Source organism: Oncorhynchus keta, chromosome 30, assembly GCF_023373465.1.
Source record: "Oncorhynchus keta strain PuntledgeMale-10-30-2019 chromosome 30, Oket_V2, whole genome shotgun sequence".
In the NCBI taxonomy this organism is placed as follows: Eukaryota; Metazoa; Chordata; class Actinopteri; order Salmoniformes; family Salmonidae; genus Oncorhynchus; species Oncorhynchus keta.
The window spans coordinates 44977703-45003395 of NC_068450.1; the positions used below are offsets into that span (position 1 = coordinate 44977703).

Here is a 25693-nt window from a genome sequence, read left to right on the forward strand (position 1 = left end):
AACAGGGAGGTTTTAGCCTTGCAAAGAAGGGCACCGATTGGTAGATGGGTAAAAAATTAAATAACACTTTGGATGGTGTATAAATACGCCCAGTCACCACAAAGATACAGGCATCCTTCCTAACTCAGTTGCCGGAGAGGAGGGAAACAGCCCATGGATTTCACCATGAAGCCAATGTTGACTTTAAACAGTTAGAGTTTAATGGCTGTAATAGGAGAAAATGGATAAACAACATTGTAGTTACTCCACAATACTAACCTAATTGACAGAATGAAAAGAAAGAAGCCAGTACAGAATAAAAAATATTTCAAAACATGCACCATGTTGTCATCAAACTTTATTTGCCACATGCGCCAAATACAACAAGTGTAGACTTTACCGTGAAATGCTTACTTACAAGCCCTTAACCAACAGTGCAGTTCAAGAAAAATAAAATATTTACCAAGTAGGCTAAAATAAAAAGTAACAATAAAAAGTTACACAATAAGAATAACAATAATGAGGCTATATACAGGGGGCACCGGTACCGAGTCAGTGTGCACCGGTACAGGCTAGTTGAGGTAATCTGTACATGTAGGTGGTGGCGAAGTGATTATGTCTAGGTGGGGCGGCAGGTAGCTTAGTGGTTAGAGTGTTGGACAAGTAACCGAAAGGTTGCAAGATTGAATCCCGGAGCTGACAAGGTAAAAATCTGTTGTTCTGCCCCTGAACAAGGCAGTTAACCCACTGTTCCTAGGCCATCATTGAAAATAAGAATTTGTTCTTAACTGACCTGCCTAGTGAAATAAATTATTTTTTTCTAACAAAGAAACAGCAAGGAGCAGCACTATACAAGAGGGGGGGTTCAATGTAAATTGTCTGGTGGCGATTTTTATGAATTGTTTAGCAGTCTAATGGCTTGGGGGTAGAAGCTGTTGAGGAGCCTCTTAGTCCTTGACTCGGCACTCCGGTGCCGCTTGCCGTGCGGTAGAAGAGAAAACAGTCTTTAACTTGGGTGACTGGAGTCTAACAAGTTTATGGTCTTTGCTCTGACAACGCCTATTAGAGTGCCTTGCAAAAGTATTCATCCCCCTTGGCATTTTTACTGCCGGTAATTTAAATAGGTTTTTATTTGGATTTCATGTAATGGACATACACAAAATAGTTGGTGAAGTGAAATGTAAAAAATTACTTGTTTAAAATCTGTTTGGGATAGGGGGCAGCATTTTCACGTTTGGATGAAAAGCGTGCCCAGAGTAAACTGCCTGCTACTCAGTCCCAGTTGCTAATATATGCATATTATTGGTAGATTTGGATAGAAAACACTCTGAAGTTTCTAAAACTGTTTGAATGATGTCTGAGTATAACATAACTCATATGGCAGGCAAAAACCTGAGAAAAATCCAACCAGGAAGTGGGAAATCTGATGTTTGTAGTTTTTTAACTATTTGCCTATCGAATATACAGTGTCTATGGGGTCAAATTGCACTTCCTAAGGCTTCCACTAGAAGTCAACAGTCTTTATGCTTCTACTGTAAAGGAGGGGGGAATGGGAGCTGAATGAGTCAGTGGTCTGTCAGAGTGCCATGAGCTGGTCATGCTCGTTCACGTGAGAGTTAGCTTGCATTCCATTGCATTTCTGAAGACAAAGGAATTCTCCGGTTGGAACATTATTGAAAATTTGTGATAAAAACATCCTAAAGATTGATCCTATACACCGTTTGACATGTTTCTACGAACTGTAATATGACTTTTCATCTGAACTTTCGCCTGGACCTGCCCGCGCATCGTGAGTTTGGATATGTTAACTGAAAGTGCTAACAAAAGGAAGTATTTGGACATAAATGTTGGACTTTATTGAACAAATATTTTTTTTTTGTGGAACTGGGATTCCTGGGAGTGCATTCTGATGAAGATCATCAAAGGTAAGTGAATATTTATAACACTATTTCTGACTTCTGTTCACTCCAACATGGCGGATATCTGTATGGCTTGATTTGTTGCCTGAGAGCCGTACTCAGATTATTGCATGGTTTGCTTCTTCCGTAAAGTTTTTAAAAAATCTGACACAGCGGTTGCATTAAGGAGAAGTATATCTATAATTCTGTGCGTAACACTTGTATCTTATATTAAAGTTTATGATGACTATTTCTGTAAATTGATGTGGCTCTCTGCAAAATCACCGGATGTTTTGGAAGCAAAAAATGACTGAACATAACACGCCAATGTAAACTGAGATTTTTTAATATAAATATGCACAAAACATACATGTATTGTGTAACATGAAGTCCTATGAGTGTCATCTGATGAAGATCATCAAAGGTTACTGATTAATTTTATCTCTATTTCTGCTTTTTGTGACTCCTCTCTTTGGCTGGATAATGGCTGTGTGTGTTTTTGTGACTAGGCTCTGACATAACATAATCATATGTTGTGCTTTCGCTGTAAAGCCTTTTTGAAATCGGACACGATGGGTAGATTAACAATACGTTTATCTTTCATTTGGTGTATTGCACTTGTGAATGTATGAAAGTTACATATTTAAAAAATATATTTTTGAATTTCGCACGCTGCCTTTAAAGCGGAATGTTGTCGAGGGGTTCCGCTAGCCATAAGAAGTAAAAATAAATATTTTTATTAAAAAAATGTAAGTCGTGCGTGCATATGTATTCACCCCCTTTGCTATGAAGCCTCTAAATAAGATCTGGTGCAACCAATTACCTTCAGAAGTCACATAATTAGTTAAATAAAGTCCATCTGTGTGCAATCGAAGTTTCACATGATCTGTCACATGATCTCAGTATATATATATCTCAGTATATATATATATATATATATATATCTGTTCTGAAAGAGTCTGCAACACCACTAAGGGGCACAACCAAGCAAGCGGCACCATGAAGACCAAGGAGCTCTCCAAACAGTTCTGGGACAAAGTTGTGGAGAAGTACAGATCACGGTTGGGATATAAAAAAATATCAGAAACTTTGAACATTCCACGGAGCACCATTAAATCCATTATAAAAAATAGAAAGAATATGGCACCACAACAAACCTGCCAAGAGAGGGCTGCCCACCAAAACTGACAGACCAGGCAAGGAGGGCATTAATCAGAGAGGCAAAACAGAGACCAAAGATGCAAAGCCCCACAATGGAGATTGGAGTATCTGTCCATAGGACCATTTTAAGCCACAGAGATAGGCTTTACAGAAGAGTGGCCAGAAAAAAGCCATTGCTTAACTTCTCTAGGGTAGGGGGCAGCATTTGGAATTTTGGATGAAAAGCATGCCCAAATTAAACTGCCTTCTACTCGAGCCCAGAAGATATAATATGCATATAATTAGTAGATTTGGATAGAAAACACTAAACTTTCCAAAACTTTTCAAATAATGTCTGATGAGTATAACAGAACTGATTTGGCAGGCGAAAACCTGAGAAAAATCCATTCAGGAAGTATGGTGCGAAATCCATTCGTTTTCTATTCAATGCCATTACAGTATCCATTGACTTCAGACTGAAATTGCAGTTCCTACGCCTCCACCAGAAGTCAACAGTTTTTAGAAATTGTTTCATGCTTGTATTGGGAAAAATGAGAGAGTAAGATCAGTCTGAATGAGTGGACCCTGCCGTGTCACAGAGCTTTTTCATGCGCGCGACCAGAGAGAGTGCCTAGTTTATATTGACGATGTTATTGAAATATTATAGATCATTTAGGCTAAAAATAACCTGAACATTTTATATAATCATTGTTTAACATGTTTCTATGAACTTTATGGATACAATTTGGATTTGTTTTGTCTGCCTATTGTGACTGTGTTTGAACCTGTGGATTACTGAAGAAAACGCACAAACAAAACGGAGGTTTTCAGATATAAAGAGAGACTTTATCAAACAAAAGAAACATTTATTGAATAAATGAATGTCTTCTGAGTGCAAACATATGAAGATCATCAAAGGTAAGGGCTTAATTTTATCTCTATTTCTGACTTGTGTAATTCTTCTACTTGGCTGGTTACTGTTTGTAATGATTTGTCTGCTGGGCTATGTTCTCAAATAATTGTAAGGTATGCTTTTGCCATAAAGCATTTTAAAAAATCTGACACCGTGGTTGGATTCACAAGAAGTTAATCTTTAAACCTATGTTTAATAGTTTTATCTTTTCTGAATTGTTATAATGAGTATTTCTGTATTTGAATTTGGCACTCTGCAATCTCACTGGATGTTGGCCAGGTGGGATGCTAATAAATAAGCAAACACGTTTGGTGTTCGCCAAAAGGCATGTGGGAGACTCCCCAAACATATGGTAGAAGGTACTCTGGTCAGATCAGACTATTTTTAATTTTTTTTTTTACCCTTATTTAACCAGGCAAGTCAGTTAAGAACATATTCTTATTTTCAATGACGGCCTGGGAACAGTGGGTTAACTGCCTGTTCAGGGGCAGAACGACAGATTTGTACCTTGTCAGCTCGGGGGTTTGAACTCGCAACCTTCCGGTTACTAGTCCAACGCTCTAACCACTAGGCTACGCTGCCGCCCCTATAATTGACCTTTTTGGCCATCAAGGAAAACGCTATGTCTGGCACAAACCTCCACCTCTCATCACCCCAAGAACACTCTCCCCATAGTAAAGTGTGGTGGTGGCAGCATCTGTGGGGATGTTTGTCATCGGCAGGGACTGGGAAACTGGTCAGAATTGAAGGAATGATAGATGGAGCTAAATACAGGGAAATTATTGAAGGAAACCTGTTTCAGTCTTTCAGAGAGTTGAGACTGGGACAGAGGTTCACCTTCCAGCAGGACAATGACCCTAAGCATTCTGCTAAAGGAACACTCAAGTGGTTTAAGGGGAAACATTTAAATGTCTTGGAATAGTCTAGTCAAAGCCCAGACCTCAATCCAATTGAGAATCTGTTGTGTGACTTAAAGATTACTGTACACCTGCGGAACCCTTCCAACTTGAAGGAGCTGGAGCAGTTTTGAAGAATGGGCAAAAATCCATGGCTGGATGTGCCAAGCTTATAGATACATACCCCAAGAGACTTGTAGCTGTAATTTCTGCAAAAGGTGGCTCTACAAAGTATTGACAGAGGGGGGTGGGGGTTGAATAGTTATGTACCCTCAAGTTCTGTTTTTTTTGTTGTCTTATTTCTTTTTTGTTTCACACGAAAAAAATATTTTGCATCTTCAAAGTGGCATGTTGTGTAAATCAAATGATTACAACCCCCCTAAAAAACAATAATAATAATTTCCGGTTGTAAGGCAACAACATAGGACAAATGGGGGTGAATACTTTTGTAAGCCACTGTATATAGATCCTGGATGGCAGGAAGCTTGGCCCCAGTGATGTACTGGGCCGTTTGCACTACCCTCTGTAGCACCTTACGGTCAGATGACTAGCAGTTGTTATACCAGGCGGTGATGCAACTGGTCAGGATGCCCTACTGATGCAACTGGTCAGGTGAAGCTGTAGAACCTTTTGAGGATCTGGGGACCCATGCCAAATCTTTTCAGTCTCCTGAGGGGGAAAATGTTTTGGTGTGCCCTCTTCATGACTGTCTTGGTATGTATTGGACCATTATAGTTAGTTGTTGGTGTGGACACAGCCCCGTCGATGTTAATGGGGGCCTGTTCTGCCCGCCTTTTCCTGTAGTCCACGATCAGCTCCTTTATGTTGCTCACATTGAGGGAGAGGCTGTTGTCCTGGCACCACGCTGCCAGTTCTCTGAACTCCCTATAGGCCGCCTCATCGTTGTCGACACTGTTGTGTCATCAGCAAACTTAATGATGGTGTTGGAGTTGTGTTTGGCCACACAGTCGTGGGTGAACAGGGAATACAGGAGGGGGCTAAGTACACACCCCTGAGGGGCCCCAGTGTTAAGGATCAGCTGGATCAGCCTGGGGCCAGCTCGTCAGGAAGTCCAGGATCCAGTTGCAGAGGGAGGTGTTTTGTCCCAGAGTCCTTAGCTTAGTGAGTAGCTTCGTGGGCACTATGGTGTTGAACGCTGAGCTGTAGTCAATGAACAGCATTCTCAAATAGGTGTTCCTTTTATCCAGGTGAGAAAGGGCAGTGTGGAGTGCGATTGAGATTGTGTCATCTGTGGATCTTTTGGGGCGGTACGGGAGGATGGTGTTGATGTAAGCCATGACCAGCCTTTCAAAGCACTTCATGGCTACCGACATGAGTACCACAGGCGATAATCATTTAGGCAGGTTAGCTTCGCTTCCTTGGGCACAGGGACTATGGTGGTCTGCTTGAAACATGTAGGTATTACAGACTCGGTCAGGGAGAGGTTGAAAATGTCAGTGAAGACACTTGACAGTTGGTCCACGCATGCTTTGAGTCCATGTCCTGGTAATCCGTCTGGCCCAGCAGCTTTGTGAATGTTGACCTGTTTAAAGGTTTTGTTCACATCGGCTACGGAGAGCGTTATTACACAGTCATCCAGAACAGCTGGTGCTCTCGTGCATGCTTCAGTGTTGCTTGCCTCGAAGCGAGCATGATTGGCATTTAGCTCGTCTGGTAGGCTCGCGTCACTGGGCAGCTCACGTCTGAGTTTCCCTTTGTAGTCCTTAGTTTTCAAGCCCTGCCATATCCGACGAGCGTCAGAGCTGGTGTAGCAGTATTCAATCTTAATCCTGTATTGACGCTTTGCTTGTTTGATGGTTCATCTGAGGGGATAGCGGGATTTCTTATGAGCGTCCGGATCAGTCTCCCGCTCATTGAAAGCGGCAGCTCTAGCCTTTAGCTCGATGCGGTTGTTGCCTGTAATCCCTGGCTTGTGGTCAGGATATGCAGGTACAGTCACAGTGGGGATGCACTTCTTGATGAAGCCGATGACTGAGGTGGCGTATTCCTCAATGCCATTGGATGGGGATATTTTATATATGAATGCTTCCGCTCAGTGTTTGAGATCAATTGACACTATTTACCATGGCACTTTGAGATTTATTTTAAACTGCAAAACCCTTACGCACCACTGCACTTTGTATACCAGGGTTGGCTGGCCTTCAATAGTCACTCATAGGCTCAGTCACTGGTATTCTTTTATTTACAAAGCCATTTTGGGTTTACTTCCTTTTTATTTGTGCATTTTTATTGTTCAGAAATGTGGTGGGTACTTTCTTCGTTCGCTGGACTTTATCCTGCTAACTGTTCCAAATGTCTGAACTGAATTTGGTAAAAGGGCTTTTATGTACTCTGCGCCATCGTCTTGGAACACCTTACAAAATACTTTTAAACTGGAAGAACTTGTTTCCGATTGGTGTTTGTAAATCACTGATGAAGGATTTTGAGGCTGATTCCCTGACGTGTCAATGCTTTTAATTAGCTGTTTTATACTCTTGTGAATTCAATGGTTTTTACTAGATTACTTGTAGTTTTGTCATGTCTGTCTGTATTTTTTTTTTGTAATGACTTGGTACTGCCTATCTTGGCCAGGGCGCTCTTGAAAAAGAGATTTTAATACCAATGAGCTCTTCCTGGTTAAATAAAGGTTAAATAAAAAATAAAAACATTCTAAATGAATCCCAGAACATATTTCAGCCTGTGCTTGCAAAACAGGCCTGTAGTGTAGCATCCACGTCATCTTACCACTTCCGTATTGAGCGAGTCACTGGTACTTCCTGCTTTAGTTTTTGCTTTGTAAGCAGGAATCAGGAGGATAGAATTATGGTCAGATTTGCCAAATGGAGGGCGGGGGAGAGCTTTTTATGCATCTCTGTGTGGAGTAAAGGTGGTCTAGGATTTTTTTCCCCCTGGTTGCACAGAAGCCACAGTGACATGCTGGTAAGAATTTGGAAAAACTGATTTAAGCTTGCCTGCATTAAAGTCCCCAGCCACTAGGAGCGGCGCTTCTGTGTGATCATTTCCAAAGATCAGGGATCAGCGTCTACAGAACCCTCTCACCCGCAGAGGGGGGGATTAATATGGTGGTTTTATGACACCTCACGTCAATTGAATATTGTAATGCAGCAGATGACTCCATTCTGGTCTTTAGTATGGATGAATGGAAATGTCTTTTTGTTACAGAAGAGTTTGCCGCCCAAAACTTCAACATCAAACAATGAACCCTGGACAATACATTTCATCACCTAAATGTTGGGAATGATGAGAGATGGAATATGGAAAATGAACGTCTATTTTATGATGTCATTAAAAATTATATAAAGACGTTAAAACAAAAACATTGTAACTGGAGCTTTTACGCGGTGTATATCAGGTTTAATACCTTTACGTGGTGTAGAAAATATCAAGGATGAAGAGTAGCTGTTCTAAGTACTGTATCTAAGAAAGTGAATTTAAGTAGGACCATCCGGTTATTCTCTTCAAATCCTCACTGCTCTCATCACCTGTCTGGGGATCATCGACACGGTTGATTAGCCGTCCTCAGAAGACCACTCTTCCAGAATGAGTGCAAGTAAACAGACAACTAATAAGAAGGACATTGTGACATTGTGAACAATCAGAGATTTACACCCGAGAACGAAGGAGAAGGCCATCCGAAGAAGAAGGCCCAATCGAAACCCTTCTCACAAAGCCTTTCCACGAAGGCCTGGGCCCAACAGAGATACCAGACAAAGACATTCAACACGTAAATACATGCATTACTTCTTACACAAAAGAGCGGCATTCGGGGCAGGTATTAGGGTTACTGTGAGTGTATACAAGTAAGTGTATACAAGTCTTGCTTTCTCTCTCTCTTTAACTCTCCATCTTGTGTAACAAGTGTCATATTGTTGTCTAACCTTATTAAGTTTCTAATCAATAACCTATACCGTGTGTGTATCTTGTGTTATCATTTAGTTTGTTAGTAAATAAATAATAAAATCAATTTGTGTGGTATGGAATGATTAGAAAGACTCGGGTTTGTGCAGATTTATGAAGTCTGCGACATTCAGAATGATACTGATATGAGGAAATTATCAATTACTGACTGTTATCGATACACATACAGCTGTAGTCAGAAGTTTACATACACCTTAGCCGAATACATTTAAACTCAGTTTTTCACAATTCCTGACATTTAGTACTTGTAAAAATCCCCTGTCTTAGGTCAGTTAGGATCACCACTTTATTTTAAGAATGTGAAATGTCAGAATAATAGCAGAGAGAGTGATTTATTTAATATTTTATTTATTTCATCACATTCCCAGTGGGTCAGATGTTTACATACACTCAATTAGTATTTTGGGTAGCCTTCCACAAGCGTCCCACAATAAGTTGGGTGAATTTTGGCCCATTTCTCCTGACAGAGCTGGTGTAACTGAGTCAGGTTTGTAGGCCTCCTTACTCGTACACGCTTTTTCAGTTTTGCCCACAAATTTTCTATAGGACTGGGGTCAGGGCTTTGTGATGGCCACTCCAAAACGTTGACTTTGTTGTCCTTAAGCCATTTTGCCGCAACTTTAGGGTCATTGTCCATTTGGAAGTCCCATTTGCGACCAAGTTTTTAACTTCCTGACTGATGTCTTGAGATGTTGCTTCAATATATCCACGTCATTTTCCCGCCTCATGATGCCATCTATTTTGTAAAGTGCACCAGTCCCTCCTGAAGCAAAGCATCCCGACAACATGATGCCGACACCCCCGTGCTTCACGGTTGGGATGGTGTTCTTCACCTTGCAAGCTTCCCCCTTTTTCCTCTAAACATAACAATGGTCATTATAGCCAAACAGTTCCATTTTTGTTTCATCAGACCAGAGGACAGTTGACTGTTTTGCTGTGGATATAGATACTTTTGTACCTGTTTCCTTCAGCATCTTCACAAGGTCATTTGCTGTTGTTTTGGGATTGATTTGCACTTTTCGCACCAAAGTAAGTTTATCTTTAGGAGACAGAACATGGCTTCTTCCTGAGTGATATAACAGCTGCGTGGTCCCATAGTGTTTATGTGAAATGTACTATTGTTTGTACAGATGAACGTGGCACCTTCAGGCATTTGGAAATTGCTCCCAAGGATGAACCAGACCAGAGGTCTGATTTCTTTAGATTTTCCCATGATGTCAAGCAAAGAGGCACTGGGTTTGAAGGTAGCCCTTGAAATACATCCACAGGTACACCTCCAATTGACTCAAATTATGTAAATTATGTAGAAGCTTCTAAAGCCATGACATCATTTTCTGGAATTTTCCAAGCTGTTTAAAGGCACAGTCAATTTAGTGTATGTACACTTCTGACCCACTGGAAATGTGATACAGTGAATTATGTGAAATAATTATCCTGTAAACAATTGTTGGAAAAATTACTTGTGTCATTCACAAAGTAGGTTACCTAACCGACTTGCCAAAACTATGGTTTGTTAACAAGAAATGTGTGGAGTGGTTGAAAACCCAGTTTTAATGACTCCAACCTAAGTGTATGTAAACTTTTGACTTCAATTGTATATTCTTGAGTTATTTCGGGAGACGGTAACTCGGTAAACAACTTCTCCTGTGGTGCCCCATATTCCTAATGAGTTAAATGTTACATAATTAATTTAATCCACGAACAAACATAGTAAGTAATTATTCGATAAATAACTGTCACGTCATGACACTGTGTGCAACAGGGCACTAAGGTAATACTGCAAAAAAATGTAGCAAATCAATTTACTTTTGTCCTGAATACAAAGCTTTATGTTTTAAGTTCCTCGAAAATGACTAATGTTGGCCTAACCGGTAAAAAAAGAACGGTTATAATAAGGGAATACGACACTATCGTGGAAACAGGTGCTGCTAGAGTGCGTACACAGCCTGCACAAACACATCACAGACCAACTGAATTGGTCTATGCAGTTTTTTGCGTGTTATTTCCTTACATTGGAAGGTCATAAGACATAAGGCTACCAGCCACTCATCCATGAGTGGGTTGGACCTGGGAACTGTCCCCTTACTTGTGTGGTGCTAAAACGTTCTAATATTCCTGAGATTTATTTCCCTCTCCCCAAGTGAGAACAACTTTCCCTCTTAGCTATGAAAATGACTAACTTTTAAGTGCTGCTAGAGTGAAATCCCTAGTTTTGACAGACAGCATCGTGAAGAAGGTTATTTTTCATTAAACTACAGAGAAGAACTACTGAACGCAGTTCTGCCTTTCAACAGGACAACGGAATGGCGACCCCTCTTCAACACATCGTGCACCAAGATTCTCTTCGCTGTCCAGTCTTTTGACAGATTCCAGAGGGACATCAGAGAATTTCAACGGAGAGACGCTATCGGTGCAGCCAGCTGGTTTTGTCAGAAACAAACATCTTTCTGGTAAGAAGAAACGTGACGTGGTGTTGCAGTCCTTCTGTTCACCTGATTTCACAAAGCAGACACATCTTGCAAACTGGAATCCATATATAGGCTGCATTCAGCTGGGGATTTTAAAAGGCTAATCTGAAAACAAGACTCCCAATTTTATACGCAACCAGGGCTGGAAAAGCACGCATTCCTGAAAAGCTCGGCAGAAACTAAAACAAGAACTGCTGAGGTCTGTTCAATCCGACCATCTGATTCCACACTCCAAGACTGCCAGTGTCCCAAACCAGAAACCTATTGAAAGCGCGAACCACTGCTTTTAATCAGGCAAGGTGACTGGAAACAATCAACAAGCCTAGTCAGTATAGAGACGAAGTAGAATCTCAATTCAACGCTCAGACACAAGACGTATGTGGCAGGGTCTACAGTCAATCACGGATTACAAAAAGAAAACCAGCACTGTCACGGACCAGGATGCCTTGCTCCCAGGCAGACTAAATAACTGTTTTGCCCGCTTTGAGGACAATACAGTGCCACTGACACTGACCCCAACCGCAACTAAAAAGCAGCTCTCCTTCAGCAGACGTGAGGAAAACATTTAAACGCACTGGCTAGTCAGAGCATTCGCAGACCAGCTGGCTGGTGTGGTCTGTTGTTCCCACATGCTTCAAAGGGCCACCATTGTTCCTGTTCCCAAGAAAGCTAAGGTAACTGAGCTAAAACGTAGCACTCACTTCCGTCATCATGAACTAGTCATGACCATATCACCTTCACCCTACCTCACACCCTAGGGCAATCTCGACCACACTGCACACTGCCTAACCCATCTGGACAAGAGGAATACCTATGTGAGAATGCTGTTCATCAAGCTCGAGACCCTGGGTCTCGACCCCGCCCTGTGATGGTAGGCAACCACCCCGCTGATCCTGCGGGTTCTGAGCCCTCCACTCCCTGGACTGCGTGGCCACGCACGCCTCCAACTCAATTGTCATGTTTGCGGACGACACAACAGTGGTAGGCTTGATTACCAACAACGACGAGACGGCCTACAGGGAGGAGGTGAGGGCCCCAGTGTGGTGTCAGCAAAATAACCTCACACTCAACGTCAACAAAACTAAGGAGATGATTGTGGACTTCAGGAAACCAGAGGGGAACACCCCCTATCCACATCTATGTTTTAAGTTCCTCGGCGTACACATCACAGACCAACTGAATTGGTCCACCCACACAGACAGCATCGTGAAGAAGGCGCAGCAGCGCCTCTTCAACCTCAGGAGGCTGAAGAAATTTGGCTTGTCACCAAAAGCACTCACAAACTTCTACAGATGCACAATCGAGAGCATCCTGTCGGGCTGTATCACCGCCTGGTACGGCAACTGCTCCGCCCACAACCGCAAGGCTCTCCAGAGGGTAGTGAGGTCTGCACAACGCATCACCGGGGGCAAACTACCTGCCCTCCAGGACACCTACACCACCCGATGTCACACGAAGGCCATAAAGATCATCAAGGACAACAACCACCCGAGCCACTGCCTGTTCACCCCGCTATCATCCAGAAGCTTTTGGCAGCTTCTATCTCAAGGCCATCAGACTGTTAAACAGCCACCACTAACATTGAGTGGCTGCTGCCAACACACTGTCATTGACACCGACCCAACTCCAGCCACTTTAATAATGGGAATTGATGGGAAATGATGTAAAATATATCACTAGCCACTTTAAACAATGCTACCTAATATAATGTTTACATACCCTACATTATTCATCTCACATGTATATGTATATACTGTACTCTATATCATCTACTGCATCCTTATGTAATACATGTATCACTAGCCACTTTAACTATGCCACTTTGTTTACATACTTATCTCATATGTATATACTGCACTCAATACCATCTACTATATCTTGCCTATGCCGCTCTGTACCATCACTCATTCATATATCTTATGTACATATTCTTTATCCCCCTTACACTTGTGTCTATAAGGTAGTAGTTTTGGAATTGTTAGCTAGATTACTTGTTGGTTATTACTGAATTGTCAGAACTAGAAGCACAAGCATTTCGCTACACTCGCATTAACATCTGCTAACCATGTGTATGTGACAAATACAATTTTGATTTGATTTGGAATATTTCTCTCACACAACAATCACAACAAGCCGGATAGGTCATTACTTATTTTGTTTGCAAAGGAAAATTAATTGTGGACTGTTCCAGTATCTTCAAAGTACACCTCAGCAGAAAGATTTGTTTATACTTTCTTGCCGTGGCGGCAATGATTTTGCCGTGGCGCAGCGCCACAGCTAAATGACTGCAGAGGAAACACTGTATTAGTGAGCTGGGCATAGTCAATAAACAGTATAAATGTAGGTCCATTATCATTTCTACACAGTTTCGATTTGGTTTTAGGCTATATGAGCTAATCCCCCACTGTATTGGACCCGTAGGCCATATGTTTGTCACCCCTGCTCCATATTGATATATGACCTGTTATTTTGCCATAAAGGTGCTTTAGAGAAGGGCTTACTAGATGATTGATAGTTGTCTCAGAGTGTCTACCAGCCGTGCACACACACACTCTCTCTCTCTCTGACTCTCTCTCACACACACACACACACTTGAGTGTACAAGTATGCGCACACACACACACACACAGTTCCAGCTGTGAGCATCCCCAATTAGAGTGGCACGCACGCACACACCGTTCTACAAGTACACACGCGTACGTACACACTCAGCCTGGAGAAGCCCGCTATATTGTCTCTGCATGGTCTCCTCTCCAACTTAATTTGTCCATTTAGAGAGTGAATGAGCTGATGACACTGAGACAGATCTATTCTCCAACTAAGAAGAAAAGGAAGCAACCATATCCCGATAGTGTGTGTGGTGTGTGTGTAGTTAGTGTTAGTTTTTCTATCAGGTGTGTGTGTAGTGTGTGTGTGTGTACCTGATTCGTCAGGGTTGTGTGTATCCTCCATGTCATCGTCAGACATCTCCATTTCCTCCTCTCGTCTGATCCCCATCAGCTCTTCATTCTGCATGTTTCTGATCTCCTGGAGGGAAACACAACAGAACAGGATTATGACAATGTTCCTTCTGAACAAACTCCTCCTGGGTAGCCTGGCTGCAGACATGGCTCAAACACACACACACATTCAGATAGATACATACAGTACATACACTTGAGCTCACAGACACTCATGCACACACACACAACACACACACACACACACACACACACAGTGGTGTGATTTAAGGTTCAGATTTGCTTTCCATCTATATCGGTACGTTTAGGATATTGAGAGGGTGAGCTGATCCTAGAGCTGTACCTAAAGGCAGCTTCTACCCAGAGCGATACACAGAGAGCATGAGGAGTGGAGATGAGATAAGACATGATGGCAGGTCTCAGAGCAGGACTGAGTTCTCCCTCTGCTGCACTGATGGGACAGCAGATAGCAGAGAGCAGCAAGCCTGCATGTAATGTATGTCCTATACTGTTTTGAGTAGAACTGTACTGATATAATTGTCCTATAAGCAGTAGCCACTGTGCTGTTGCCTGTGTCTAGCTCAGAGTAGAGTGAACTTCCCCTTAGGGTGTGTTCACACATAGTCCTCTTTAAAATAACTGATCTCAATCCTTTGCCTTTGAATGTGGACTCAACTCTTTTTCATACGCTTCACCTATTTTGTGGTCCGAATCCTGTGTATTCACATTGCTATGTTTAGAAAGGAACCAGGATCTCCTTCCAACATTCACTCAATGCACTCTTGGTTTTTACAAAGTGCCGGAAAAGCCATTCCATCAGATCAAGTTACACTGCTACAATCTATGGATTTCATGACTGAGAATACAGATATGCATCTTTTGGTCACAGATATTATACGTTAAAAACAAGTAGGGCCGTGGATCAGAAAACCTGTTAGCATCTGGTGTGACCACCTTTTGCCTGATGCAGCGTGACACATCTCCTTCACATAGAGTTGATCAGGCTGTTGAATGTGGCCTGTGGAAAGTTGTCCCACTCCACTTCAATGGCTGTGCGAAGTTGCTGGATATTGGCAGGACCTGGAACACGTTGTCGTACACACCGATCCAGAGCATCCCAAACGTGTTCAATAGGTGAAATGTCTGAGTAGGCAGGCCATGGAAGAACTGGGACATTTACAGCTTCCAAGAATTGTGTAGAGATTCTTGCAATGTTGTCCATACACCGTAATGCTGAAATTATGAGGTGATGGCTGCGGAATAATCTAATCACAGTATCTCTGTGCATTCAAATTGACATCAATAAAATTCAATTGTGTTCGTTGTCCACAGCTTATGCATGCCCATACCATAACCCCACCACCACCACTTCGTTCACAACGTTGACATCAGCAAACCGCTTGCCCATACGATGCCATAAACACTGTCTGCCATCTGCTCGATAAAGTTGAAACCGGCATTCATCCATGAAGAGCATACTTCTCCAGCATGCCAGTGGTCCATCGAAGGTTAGCATTTGCCCACTGAAGTCGGTTACGACGAGGAACTGCTGTCAGGTCAAGACCCTGGTGAGGACTACGTGCATGCAGATGACCTTCCCTGAGAAGCATTCTGACAGTTTGTGCAGATATTCTTCGGTTGTGCAAACCCACAGTTTCATCAGCTGTCCGGGTGGCTGGATGTAGAGGTCCTGGGCTGGTGTGGTGACATGTGGTCCGAGGTTGTGAGGCCAGTTGAACGTACTGCCAAATTCTCTAAAACAATGTTGGAGGGGGCTTAGAGAAATGTATTTTAAATGATCTGGCAACAGCTCTGGTGGACGTTCCTGCAGTCAGCAAGCCAATTGCCTGCTCCTTCAAAACTTGAGACATCTGTGGCATTGTGTTGTGTGACAAAACTGCACATTTTAGAATGGCCTTTTATTGTCCCCAGCACAAGGTGCACCTGTGTAATGATCATGCTGTTTAATCAGCTTCTTCATTTGCCAAACCTGTCAGGTGGATGTATTACCTTGGTAAAGGAGACATGTTCACTGACAGGGATGTAAACATATTTGTGCACAACATTTGAGAGAAATAAGCTTTTTGTTTGGGTCTATTTCCTGGGCAGAGTCACAGTGGATTGGAGCTGAAGGTGGATTGGACCATTCATAATCAAAACTAATTTTACATACTAGTAAATAAAAATAATAAACTGAGAATATTCTGATGGGTGAAAATATGATCACTTGATAAAATCAAACTTTATTTGTCACATGCACCGAGTACAAGTGTTGACCTTACCGTGAAATGCTTACTTACACACCCTTAACCAACAGTGTAGACCTCACAGTGAAATGCTTACTTACACGCCCTTAACCAACAGTGTAGACCTCACAGTGAAATGCTTACTTTACACGCCCTTAACCAACAGTGTAGACCTCACAGTGAAATGCTTACTTACATGCCCTTAACCAACAGTGCAGTTCAAGAGGAGTTAAGAAAATATTTACCAAATAAACTAAAGTAAAAAAGTATAACAGAATAACAGAATAACATAACAATAATGAGGCTATATACAGGGGGTACCAGTACAGAGTCAGTGTGCGGGGGTACAGGTTAGAAGTCATTTGTACATGAAGGTAGGGGTGAAGTGACTATGCATAGATAATAAACAGCAAGTAGCAACAAATGGAAGGGGTGGGGGTTGGGTCAGCTGTGCAGAGGACAAGAAGTCAAGGAACAGAGAGAAAGCTTTTTTTTGCTACTTTTTCAAATCATCAATAGAATCATGTAGCCCATATACGTTTTGATTTTATAAGACATTCTAAGGATTGTGTCATTCACAACTAAAGTTGCCAAATAACTCTAAATCTCGAGTATAGGACCTGTTTCAAATGATCACTTTTATGCTCGACATTGACACTTCTATTTTAGTCAGCTAAATTCAATTACATTCTTCTTAATATAAAATCATATAATATAAAATAATGTTGTGGGACTTATAAGCATATGTTGTCCGCTAAACGAACCGACATGGAGCATAGCCAGATAACGTACAGTAGGCCAACTCATATTCCCTTTTTCTGTAATACAACATTTTCATATCATGTTTCTTCAGACGTGACAAAAAATAAATATTGGATTCATTGTGATGGTGTGTATTCAATTTATTTAGACTTTTATACATATTACAAAGCTACACATCTGCTTGTATGAGCGGAGGCCTGGAGATACGACGAGACCGGCAGTCTTATGTATGACAATAACTGGCTGTCTTCTGGTACAGTTGAGAAACCCTGTACCAGAAGACAAAATATGTGAAGTTGAGAGATGGATAGATGTGTTGGGTTGTTCCACATATTTTGGACATGCACATTCTAAAGACATTAACTTTCAAATATATTTTCGTTCAACTTTCTATTGCATGTAGGATATGTTTAGCCTATGGAAAAAAAAAACTTTTCCCCATCACATGCATTAAAATCCTATGAACTAAGAGCATGTTATCTGCACACTGTCAACCCTGTCACAGACACTTATGCAACTGCATAACTACACTAAATAAAAAAAGAAACCCAACATGTAAAATGTTGAACTGCACTGTTGGTTAAGGGCTTGTATTGCAAGAAAGCATTTCATGGTGAAGTATACACTTGTATTCGGCGCATGTGGCAAATAAAGATTTCACAATAGCAGCACGTAGTTGACCGGGGCAGCTCTAGCAGGGCAGAGATTTGACTAACTGATTTCTTGGAAAGGTGGCATCCTATGACAGTGCCACATTGAAAGTCACTGAGCTCTTCAGTAAGGCCATTATACCGCCAATGTTTGTCTGTGGCGATTGCAAGGCTGTGTTTTATACACCTGTCAGCAACGGGTGTGGCTGAAATAGCCGAATCCACTAATTTGAAGGGGTGTCCACATACGTTTGTATGTACAGTGTATATGTGACCAACAGATGTATATCTGTATTCTCAGTCATGTAAAATCCATAGATTAGGGCCTAATTAATTTATATCAAATGGACTGATCTCCGTATGAGCTGTAACTCAAAGAAATCGTTGAAATTGTTGCATGTTGCATTCATATTTCTTTCAGTATATTATTTAAAGGCGTGTTTGCGATGAATCCAACATTTTCTCATTGATCAAGTATCTCTTGTACAAATACACTGATATATAATATCAAACCTATTAAGTTACTGTGGGGCCATTACTCCTCGGCCATTACTCCTCATGCGGTGGAGAGCACTGGACCATATGGTGTTCACGAAATTAAGAATGATACATGTTTCACACATAATGAAAGTTTAAGAAAGTCAAATTTTCCTCAAATTAATTGGGCGAAGAGGGTTGAGGTGTAAATAGACCAAAAAGAGAGAGCACCCTTACTTAATCCCTTATTCGTGTAAAGAAAAATCTGATTTATTAAATGATCCATGTGGTATATATTACCGTGCACTTCATTTAAAATAACAAGCTTTTAAAATTCAGTATCAGTGCATAATTTCTACTTAAAATATCAAAGGGAAGCAAAAGGCACCCATTTCGTGGAATGGATAGATGGCTGGATCTGAATAGGTAAATGGATGAGTGACTGTGTGAGGAGGCAAATGCATAAATGAATGGATGGAAGGTAGCAGATGTTTGTTGTGATTGTTTCAGACTGACAGTGAAACTTCTGCACTCTTTCAGTCCTGCTATTCTGTGCATCCTGTTGTCTGACAAATACAGAACATACCTTCAATAAAGATACTGCTGTAGGGTGGGAAAATTCTTCCTGGTTGGAAGATTTCTGGAATCAGTATGGAATAAACAGGAAATCTGGAATCGTCCAACTAGGACTTCTGGAAAACCTAGGAATTTTGGGGAAATGTTGGAATATTTTTGCTGGATTACTGTGTGACTGCTACATCACTGTTCTCCATTTACAGCACAGTGACACACACGCCACAACAGTCTTTCTGCATTGAAAGACATTGTCTATCAATAAATAAACTCCCAATAAGAGAGCTCTAATATTCCTCTAAGGACTTGATCCCTGAGACTCAAGGTCTGACAAAATCAGTAGAACAATAGAAGATTGGCCCTTGTGACGACAGAGATTATGTCCAGTAGAACAATAGAAGATTGGCCCTGGTGACGACAGAGATTATGTCCAGTACAACAGTAGAAGATTGGCCCTTGTGACGACAGAGATTATGTCCAGTAGAACAGTAGAAGATTGGCCCTTGTGACGACAGAGATTATGTCCAGTTCAACAGTAGAAGATTGGCCCTTGTGACGACAGAGATTATGTCCAGTAGAACAGTAGAAGATTGGCCCTTGTGACGACAGAGATTATGTCCAGTAGAACAGTAAAAGAGTGGCCCTTGTGACGACAGAGATGTCCATTGACAGTAGTATATGACAGGGTAAAGCTGCGTCATTAAGCCATCTACACTTACAACAGAAGGTGATACATCTGTGTTAAAAGCTCAGTTCCAGGTATCACCATACGCATGCTTATAATTCTGCAGGGAATAGTGTTGCTGGATCACAATAACTGAATATTCACAGCCAACAGTAGAGTGTTAATATGCATCTATACACAAAGAGGCACTTCCAGTTCTCAGTATGAGTTGTTAACTCTCCAGAGTTCTATTCCTGGTGTCATTAGGATTGTACTGTATTATATTGCAACTGTGATTTTAATGCATTAATATTCACATAGAGCTTCATTGAGATGTGTGTAGGGATGTTTTAGCTCCATGCTGTGAAAAATAAACATGCAATGTCATGTTTATGTGTATTAAGCCTTATTTTTACCTTTTTACCCAACACAAGAACTACAATGACCTATGCAAAACCGTGGTCCTGCATAGTTACGTAGCAAACGTACACAGACAAGTGCAACCCTGCAATAACACATTTGGGTTCTTGTGTTGCGTATATACACGCAAGGGGTAAATTAGGCATGATTGTAATTTTCTTCTTAGTGAGGAGTGATGTCACTAGTCTACACACACCACCTCACACCTACCTTTAGAGCATAAGAATCTCTACAGTCTGAGATCAAGACATACCAGCTATACCTCTGATTGAGTCCATCATGATATACAGTCACCCAAACACACAGCTACCAACCCATCAAACTGTATACCGTCAGTTACACATGACCTGCACATGAAAATGATTCTCACTTTACAGAACACCTATACACTGCCACCGTGCATCAACAGTTTGTAATGAGTCTGCTCAACTAGTTTGTAATATATGTCCTGCACTAGGATCTCCATAGAAGAGCTACACCGTCTCCAGCCTGTGATCCACGGTGACCGTGTCAGTGTTACTGTGAGATAGAGATTAGGCTGTTAATTACACACCATATCTGCTGTTTACACATTGGTGGCCTCAGAGATTTATACCCAGATCAAACTTACCCGTTTGGCCCTAAAATGACAGCAGCGCCACACTTGAACACCCTCCATTAAAGAGGGAAACGTGTTTGTGGTAATTAATGCAGCATTTGTTGGAAACAACGAAGAAAATAGAGAACAAATCTGAGCATGACCTACATTTTACACGAAACAAAACATTAAAGTAGGTTATTTGTTCACTGTTAAGGGAATTTTTATCAATGATGACTAATTATGTATATATTTCAATCAGGACTGACTAGTCCAAATGCTATTATGTACTGTAAATGTATGAATTTTCTCTCTTGCTCCCATTCCCAATTGTATATAATATAGTCAGGAGTTTAGAACAGTGCCTTGGTACAAATGAATGAAATATCTCCAGATGGCAGGGACGGACTATCTCCAGACTGTCTAGAACGCTTATCTACTCTGACTGACCTTGGCTTCAGGCGAGGAGGGAAGGCTCGAGAACTATAGGGCCTCTCTACTAGTGTCATGAAGAGATAGAACATTTAGCAAACGCTGACGCCATTTTCAGTTTATAACCTGTGGAAAAATGTGTATGTACCCAGTACTCTCTTGAATTAAACACTGTTACCTGACTTAAGACCGGGGCTCTGTCCATTCTTATAAATTAAGGGTCTTACAAACCCTTCGAATGCATTGACAGAGTATTCAATTCTGATTGGGATATAATACAGAGGAATTTAGAATTCCTTCAACATTCACCTACTGGAAGAAAGCACAAATCAGAGGGTCATAAAATAAAGAAAACATAAGTGTGTTTTGAGGTGTTATGTAAAAAGAGATCCAGTGTACTCTGGTTGAGTTAAAGGGTGAGTCTACCGTTACCTGTTCCTGGCAGTGAGACTGAGCACTCACCGGACTGGACTCCCTTCAGAGGAGAGAGGGGTAAGTAGCCTGTACCTGGTCCTGACCGGAGCTCCTACTCTGGGACTGAACTAAGTAGAGGGAAAGGGTGTAGCCGAGCCTTCATCCTGTGTTTATTAGGCTAGCTCTAGTATTTACCTCTTAGGCTAGTACTTAATGTTGATGTTCTACAATCTCAGTTCCTTTATAATACTTAAAGAATACCACAAGGTTCCATTTTAGGACCAGTTCTTTTTACCATTTAAATTAATATAAGGCTAATGTTAAGCCTTGTTTTAAAGCGAGTGTTTGCTTTTACTACTCCAACACAAATCATCCTGCCAAGACAACACCATGAATTTCACAAAAAGTAGTTGGAGGCTGGAATACTGGAGAGATGTTTACATATTGTTCACATAAAGGACACAATAATATGGAGACTATACTGCACTTCACCAAATGAATAGAATGCTTAAATAATTGTAGAAAAAGTAAAAGGACCAACCTCTGCTTGCTTGCGCCACACGTCCAGGTTCTTGCGTTGAGCTTTGGAGAAATGGTCCCATGCCTTTTGTTTGGAAGCAGCGTGGAATACAGACACAATCTGCTCAACTGTAGCAGGGGATGCAGGGGCCAGTTACCATCCAGAGAGAGAGAGAGGGCGGGTGGGAAGGAGCAGAGGAGTGAGAAAGTGGAATCAGGTAGGAAGACACCTTGCTGCATGTTGATGTGTTTTTACTGTCATTTTCTGTTCTATACAGTCTAGTACAGCTCTGGGTCAGAGTCGTGAGTCACCCCGCCTCGAGGTGATCACAGAGAGCCCGTCCTAAAAACGCAACAGGAAGATCAGACGGCTAGCAGCAGGCTCCTGCTCTATTCACACACACCGCTGCCCTGACCATGGCCTCACACACTTGCTTGCACACACACGCACATGCCCACGCACACTACCTGCTCCTCTTTCTCTCCTCTCCTCCACAGTGATACAGACTCAGTAGAGATTGACTGTAGAACAAGGGAATTCTCTGAAGGACAGAGATCTTATCAAGAGATCAAAGTAAAGTCTCTACCACTAACTGAAACCCTCTTTTCGTCTAAAGCCTCTCCTGTTTTTAATTACAACACATCTCATCTTCGACGACTCTCAGACGCTCTGAAGGCCACAATCAAAGGCTGTCTCTGTGTCTAAAGCCTGTTTCTGAGACTGGGGCTGTGTGTCAAATGGCAACCTATTCCCTATGCAGTGCCCATAGGCCTCTGGTCAAATGTAGTGCCCCCGGAACAAGGTGCAATTTGGGATACAACTTGGCTCTCCTCATTACTGTTCTTATCGTGGGTTTGATAGAAGGGCTGAGTGGTCATATCCCTGAGCCTGAGTAAGATGACAGCTTTGATTCAGGGCTGGTGTAAGACACATGTCTGTTCATCACACCCTCCTAATCACTCCTGTGATTGACAGCTGGGCCTGGTATTAACAACCAGCCTCAGATTAGTTACAAGAACACACTCAGTGTGTGAACCCAGAGCAATGAAGAAAATGACTCAATGGGTGAAAATAGATCAAGCTAGAGATTGTGAGACTGTACTAATTGTCATAACACTCTTCTTTCTCATAATGAATGTGTGTGAGTGTAGTGTATATGTGTATGGTTGAGTGTGTGCGTGTCAGAATGACCCATTTACTCACCTGCTGATATAATGCAGCATAGTCACAGATTGTCCAGACAGAGTACTCACACAAGACATAGTTCAATAAATGTTCAACAACTCATAATATACAATATTTAAGAACTGGTCAGCTTTCCATTCTGTGAAGTCCATTGTGGAAGCATGAACACTCCCACAGTTTTACCACAGCTTTACATCGGAACAGGTCATGTTCGAGGGTTTCTCTTTTTGCCAAAGGGGTCTTAATGATCTAAGGGGGGAGTAAATAGGGCCACCACAGTTGTAGCCTTGACAGGGAGGGAGGTAGAGAGGGAAGAAATGGTGGAGTGAGAGGTATATGTCTAGATCAGTAGTGGCTTCTCAGAATCCTTCATTTGATGGAAGAGATTGATGGGGAAGGAAGGGGAGAGCAAAGTATAGGTTGTGGCCTCGCCTTTTATGTGTGTGTGTGTCTGAGTCCGAGAGATAGCTGATGGATAAGTGTATGTTCGTTGTTGTTATTTGTAGAACTCCAGCTAGAGTTGTGCCCGCATTTCTAAATGAGGCCATTAACCATCTGTCAACCAGGTTTATCTTGTAGATGAAATATGCAGTGGCAAAAAGACAAACTAAAATCCACCAAACATGAAGGACACAGATCCAAATCTAGCTGTGATCTTCGATAAAGATCATCCTGAGTGAAATACGAAGCAGGACTCTGGTCAAAAGCAGTGCACTGTACAGGGAATAGGGTGCCATTTTGGACACATCCCCTGTTTAAATAACCTGCTTCAGAGCAGGCTTTTTAAAGGAACCATTCCATTCAAGGTGACAACAACCAAATGCCAAATGGAGGGATATGTGATATTGAATTATATTACATTTGGAAACAACATGTCTATGTATTCAAATGTGCAGCTGTGAGAAATCCTGGTAAATATGGATGTGGCTTTGTTCACGGAACGACAGTGTATCCCTGCCTCCCAGGACACCAAAGTCTGTGTTGACATTTGTAAGGTGTGAAACCGCAGACAAACTCCTGAATAGAAATACATGTTTGTATGGATTATTGTGACGGAGGAGGGTGGACTTTAAAAGGGAACAAGAGAGAGACCCACGTCGTCCTTTCAAATGCGTCGCTGTATAAAGAAAACCAATTATGCGCTCCATCTCAATGTCCATGCTAACCCACTACTGTAGGTGGTGTATCACCAAAGACATCTGAACTCCTGCATGCTCTTAGCATTGGCAGTTGGGAATCAGGTCAGCTATACATTTTTCACTTTTGACCTTTTCAATCATCGATATGACTCATTTAATTGCTTCCATTTGTTTTCATGTAGAGAGGTGTTACTTACTTTGACTATATGGCTATGGGTTCCTTCATATCAGCCGACCATTGGCTAACGCAGGCTAACGTCCACTAGAGGAGTTTGTGTCAGACCTCTGGGGGGGATTTCACTGGAATATTTCTACACGCAGCACTAGATTCTGTACTTGCGGGGCCAAAAAAAACAAACGTACCTTCTTTATCATCAAATAAACACTGCTCCTGAATACTAGTTTAACACACAAGAGGTATACAACAGCATGCTTTTTTGTAAGAATTTAGAGTGCATTGAGTGGCTACAGAGTTGGTGTTTCTTTGCTACGCATTTTATTATCTCTGATGATTGCTTTGTTTATACGTCTGTCTGTGATGATTGTTATGTCTATCTGTGGCGATTGTGTTGGTGTCAATCATACTCAAAAACGAGAGCCATTGAAGCGGAGGTTTCATGAATCCCACAATAGAAAGAGTACTTAGTACATAAGTTACTGTATGTGATATCAATATTTCACAGGCCCAATGACAGATCATCGCCATTCAATGATCACTCGAGCGCGTTCATATAGTCCTTGTGCGAGGTAGCTCTCCGCCCATCACAGGTCTCCTGCAACCTCAGACATGGATATCTCTAATCCCCCCCCTGCAGGTATGGGAGTGTGTTATATCCTTGGTTCTTAGTGTCACGCCTGTCACAGCTGTGGGATACAGAGAGACTGGCACAGGGAAGGTTAAAGCAGGTTTCAGAAAACTATGTCTGCTCCCTTTGGGATGTTGTCTATTGAAGCACAGGAGTTACAGCTGAACGGCTGACAAACAAGTGTTACATCTGTAGACTACCAACATGCCCCAGGGTAGTCCCGCCTCAAGCTTAATGAGTTCCCCAGTTGGCGCTCAGAATGATAATATGGATGGGATGATGATACCAGAGGTGTGGGCTCGAGTCACATGACTTGGATTCGAAGGGTTTGGAGTCACAAATATGATGACTTGGACTCGACTTTGACTTTAACACCAATGACTAATGACTTGACTTGACCTTGAGCCTTCTGACTCGATACCCTCCCCAAGCCCAAATATGAAAAACGATGCTATTAAAAAAAAGTGTGCAGCGCATCAACTCTTCATTTGATTAAAGTTGGAATCGGACAGCAGCCAATCAAATTGTGCGTGGCAGTGCAGAGGAACGTTGGCGGCTAAATTCAGATTTAGCCCTTGGAAAGATGATATAAAGACGACGCTGTATCGACAAAAAAATGGATTGGAACTTCCAGA

General features: G+C 41.8%; 1 protein-coding gene across 3 annotated transcripts in view; it reads right to left on the bottom strand.

The window, feature by feature from the left end:
* Positions 1 to 25693, bottom strand: part of LOC118363653 (ecto-NOX disulfide-thiol exchanger 2-like) — a 216925-nt gene that overhangs the window by 25391 nt on the left and 165841 nt on the right. For all 3 annotated transcript variants that reach the window (XM_052488474.1, XM_052488471.1, XM_052488475.1), the window contains exons 8-9: positions 21950 to 22056; positions 14155 to 14260 (exon numbers count right to left, since the gene is read on the bottom strand). In XM_052488474.1, coding sequence (XP_052344434.1) covers positions 14155 to 14260; positions 21950 to 22056 — 213 coding nt within the window. The remainder of the gene's footprint in view (positions 1 to 14154; positions 14261 to 21949; positions 22057 to 25693) is intronic.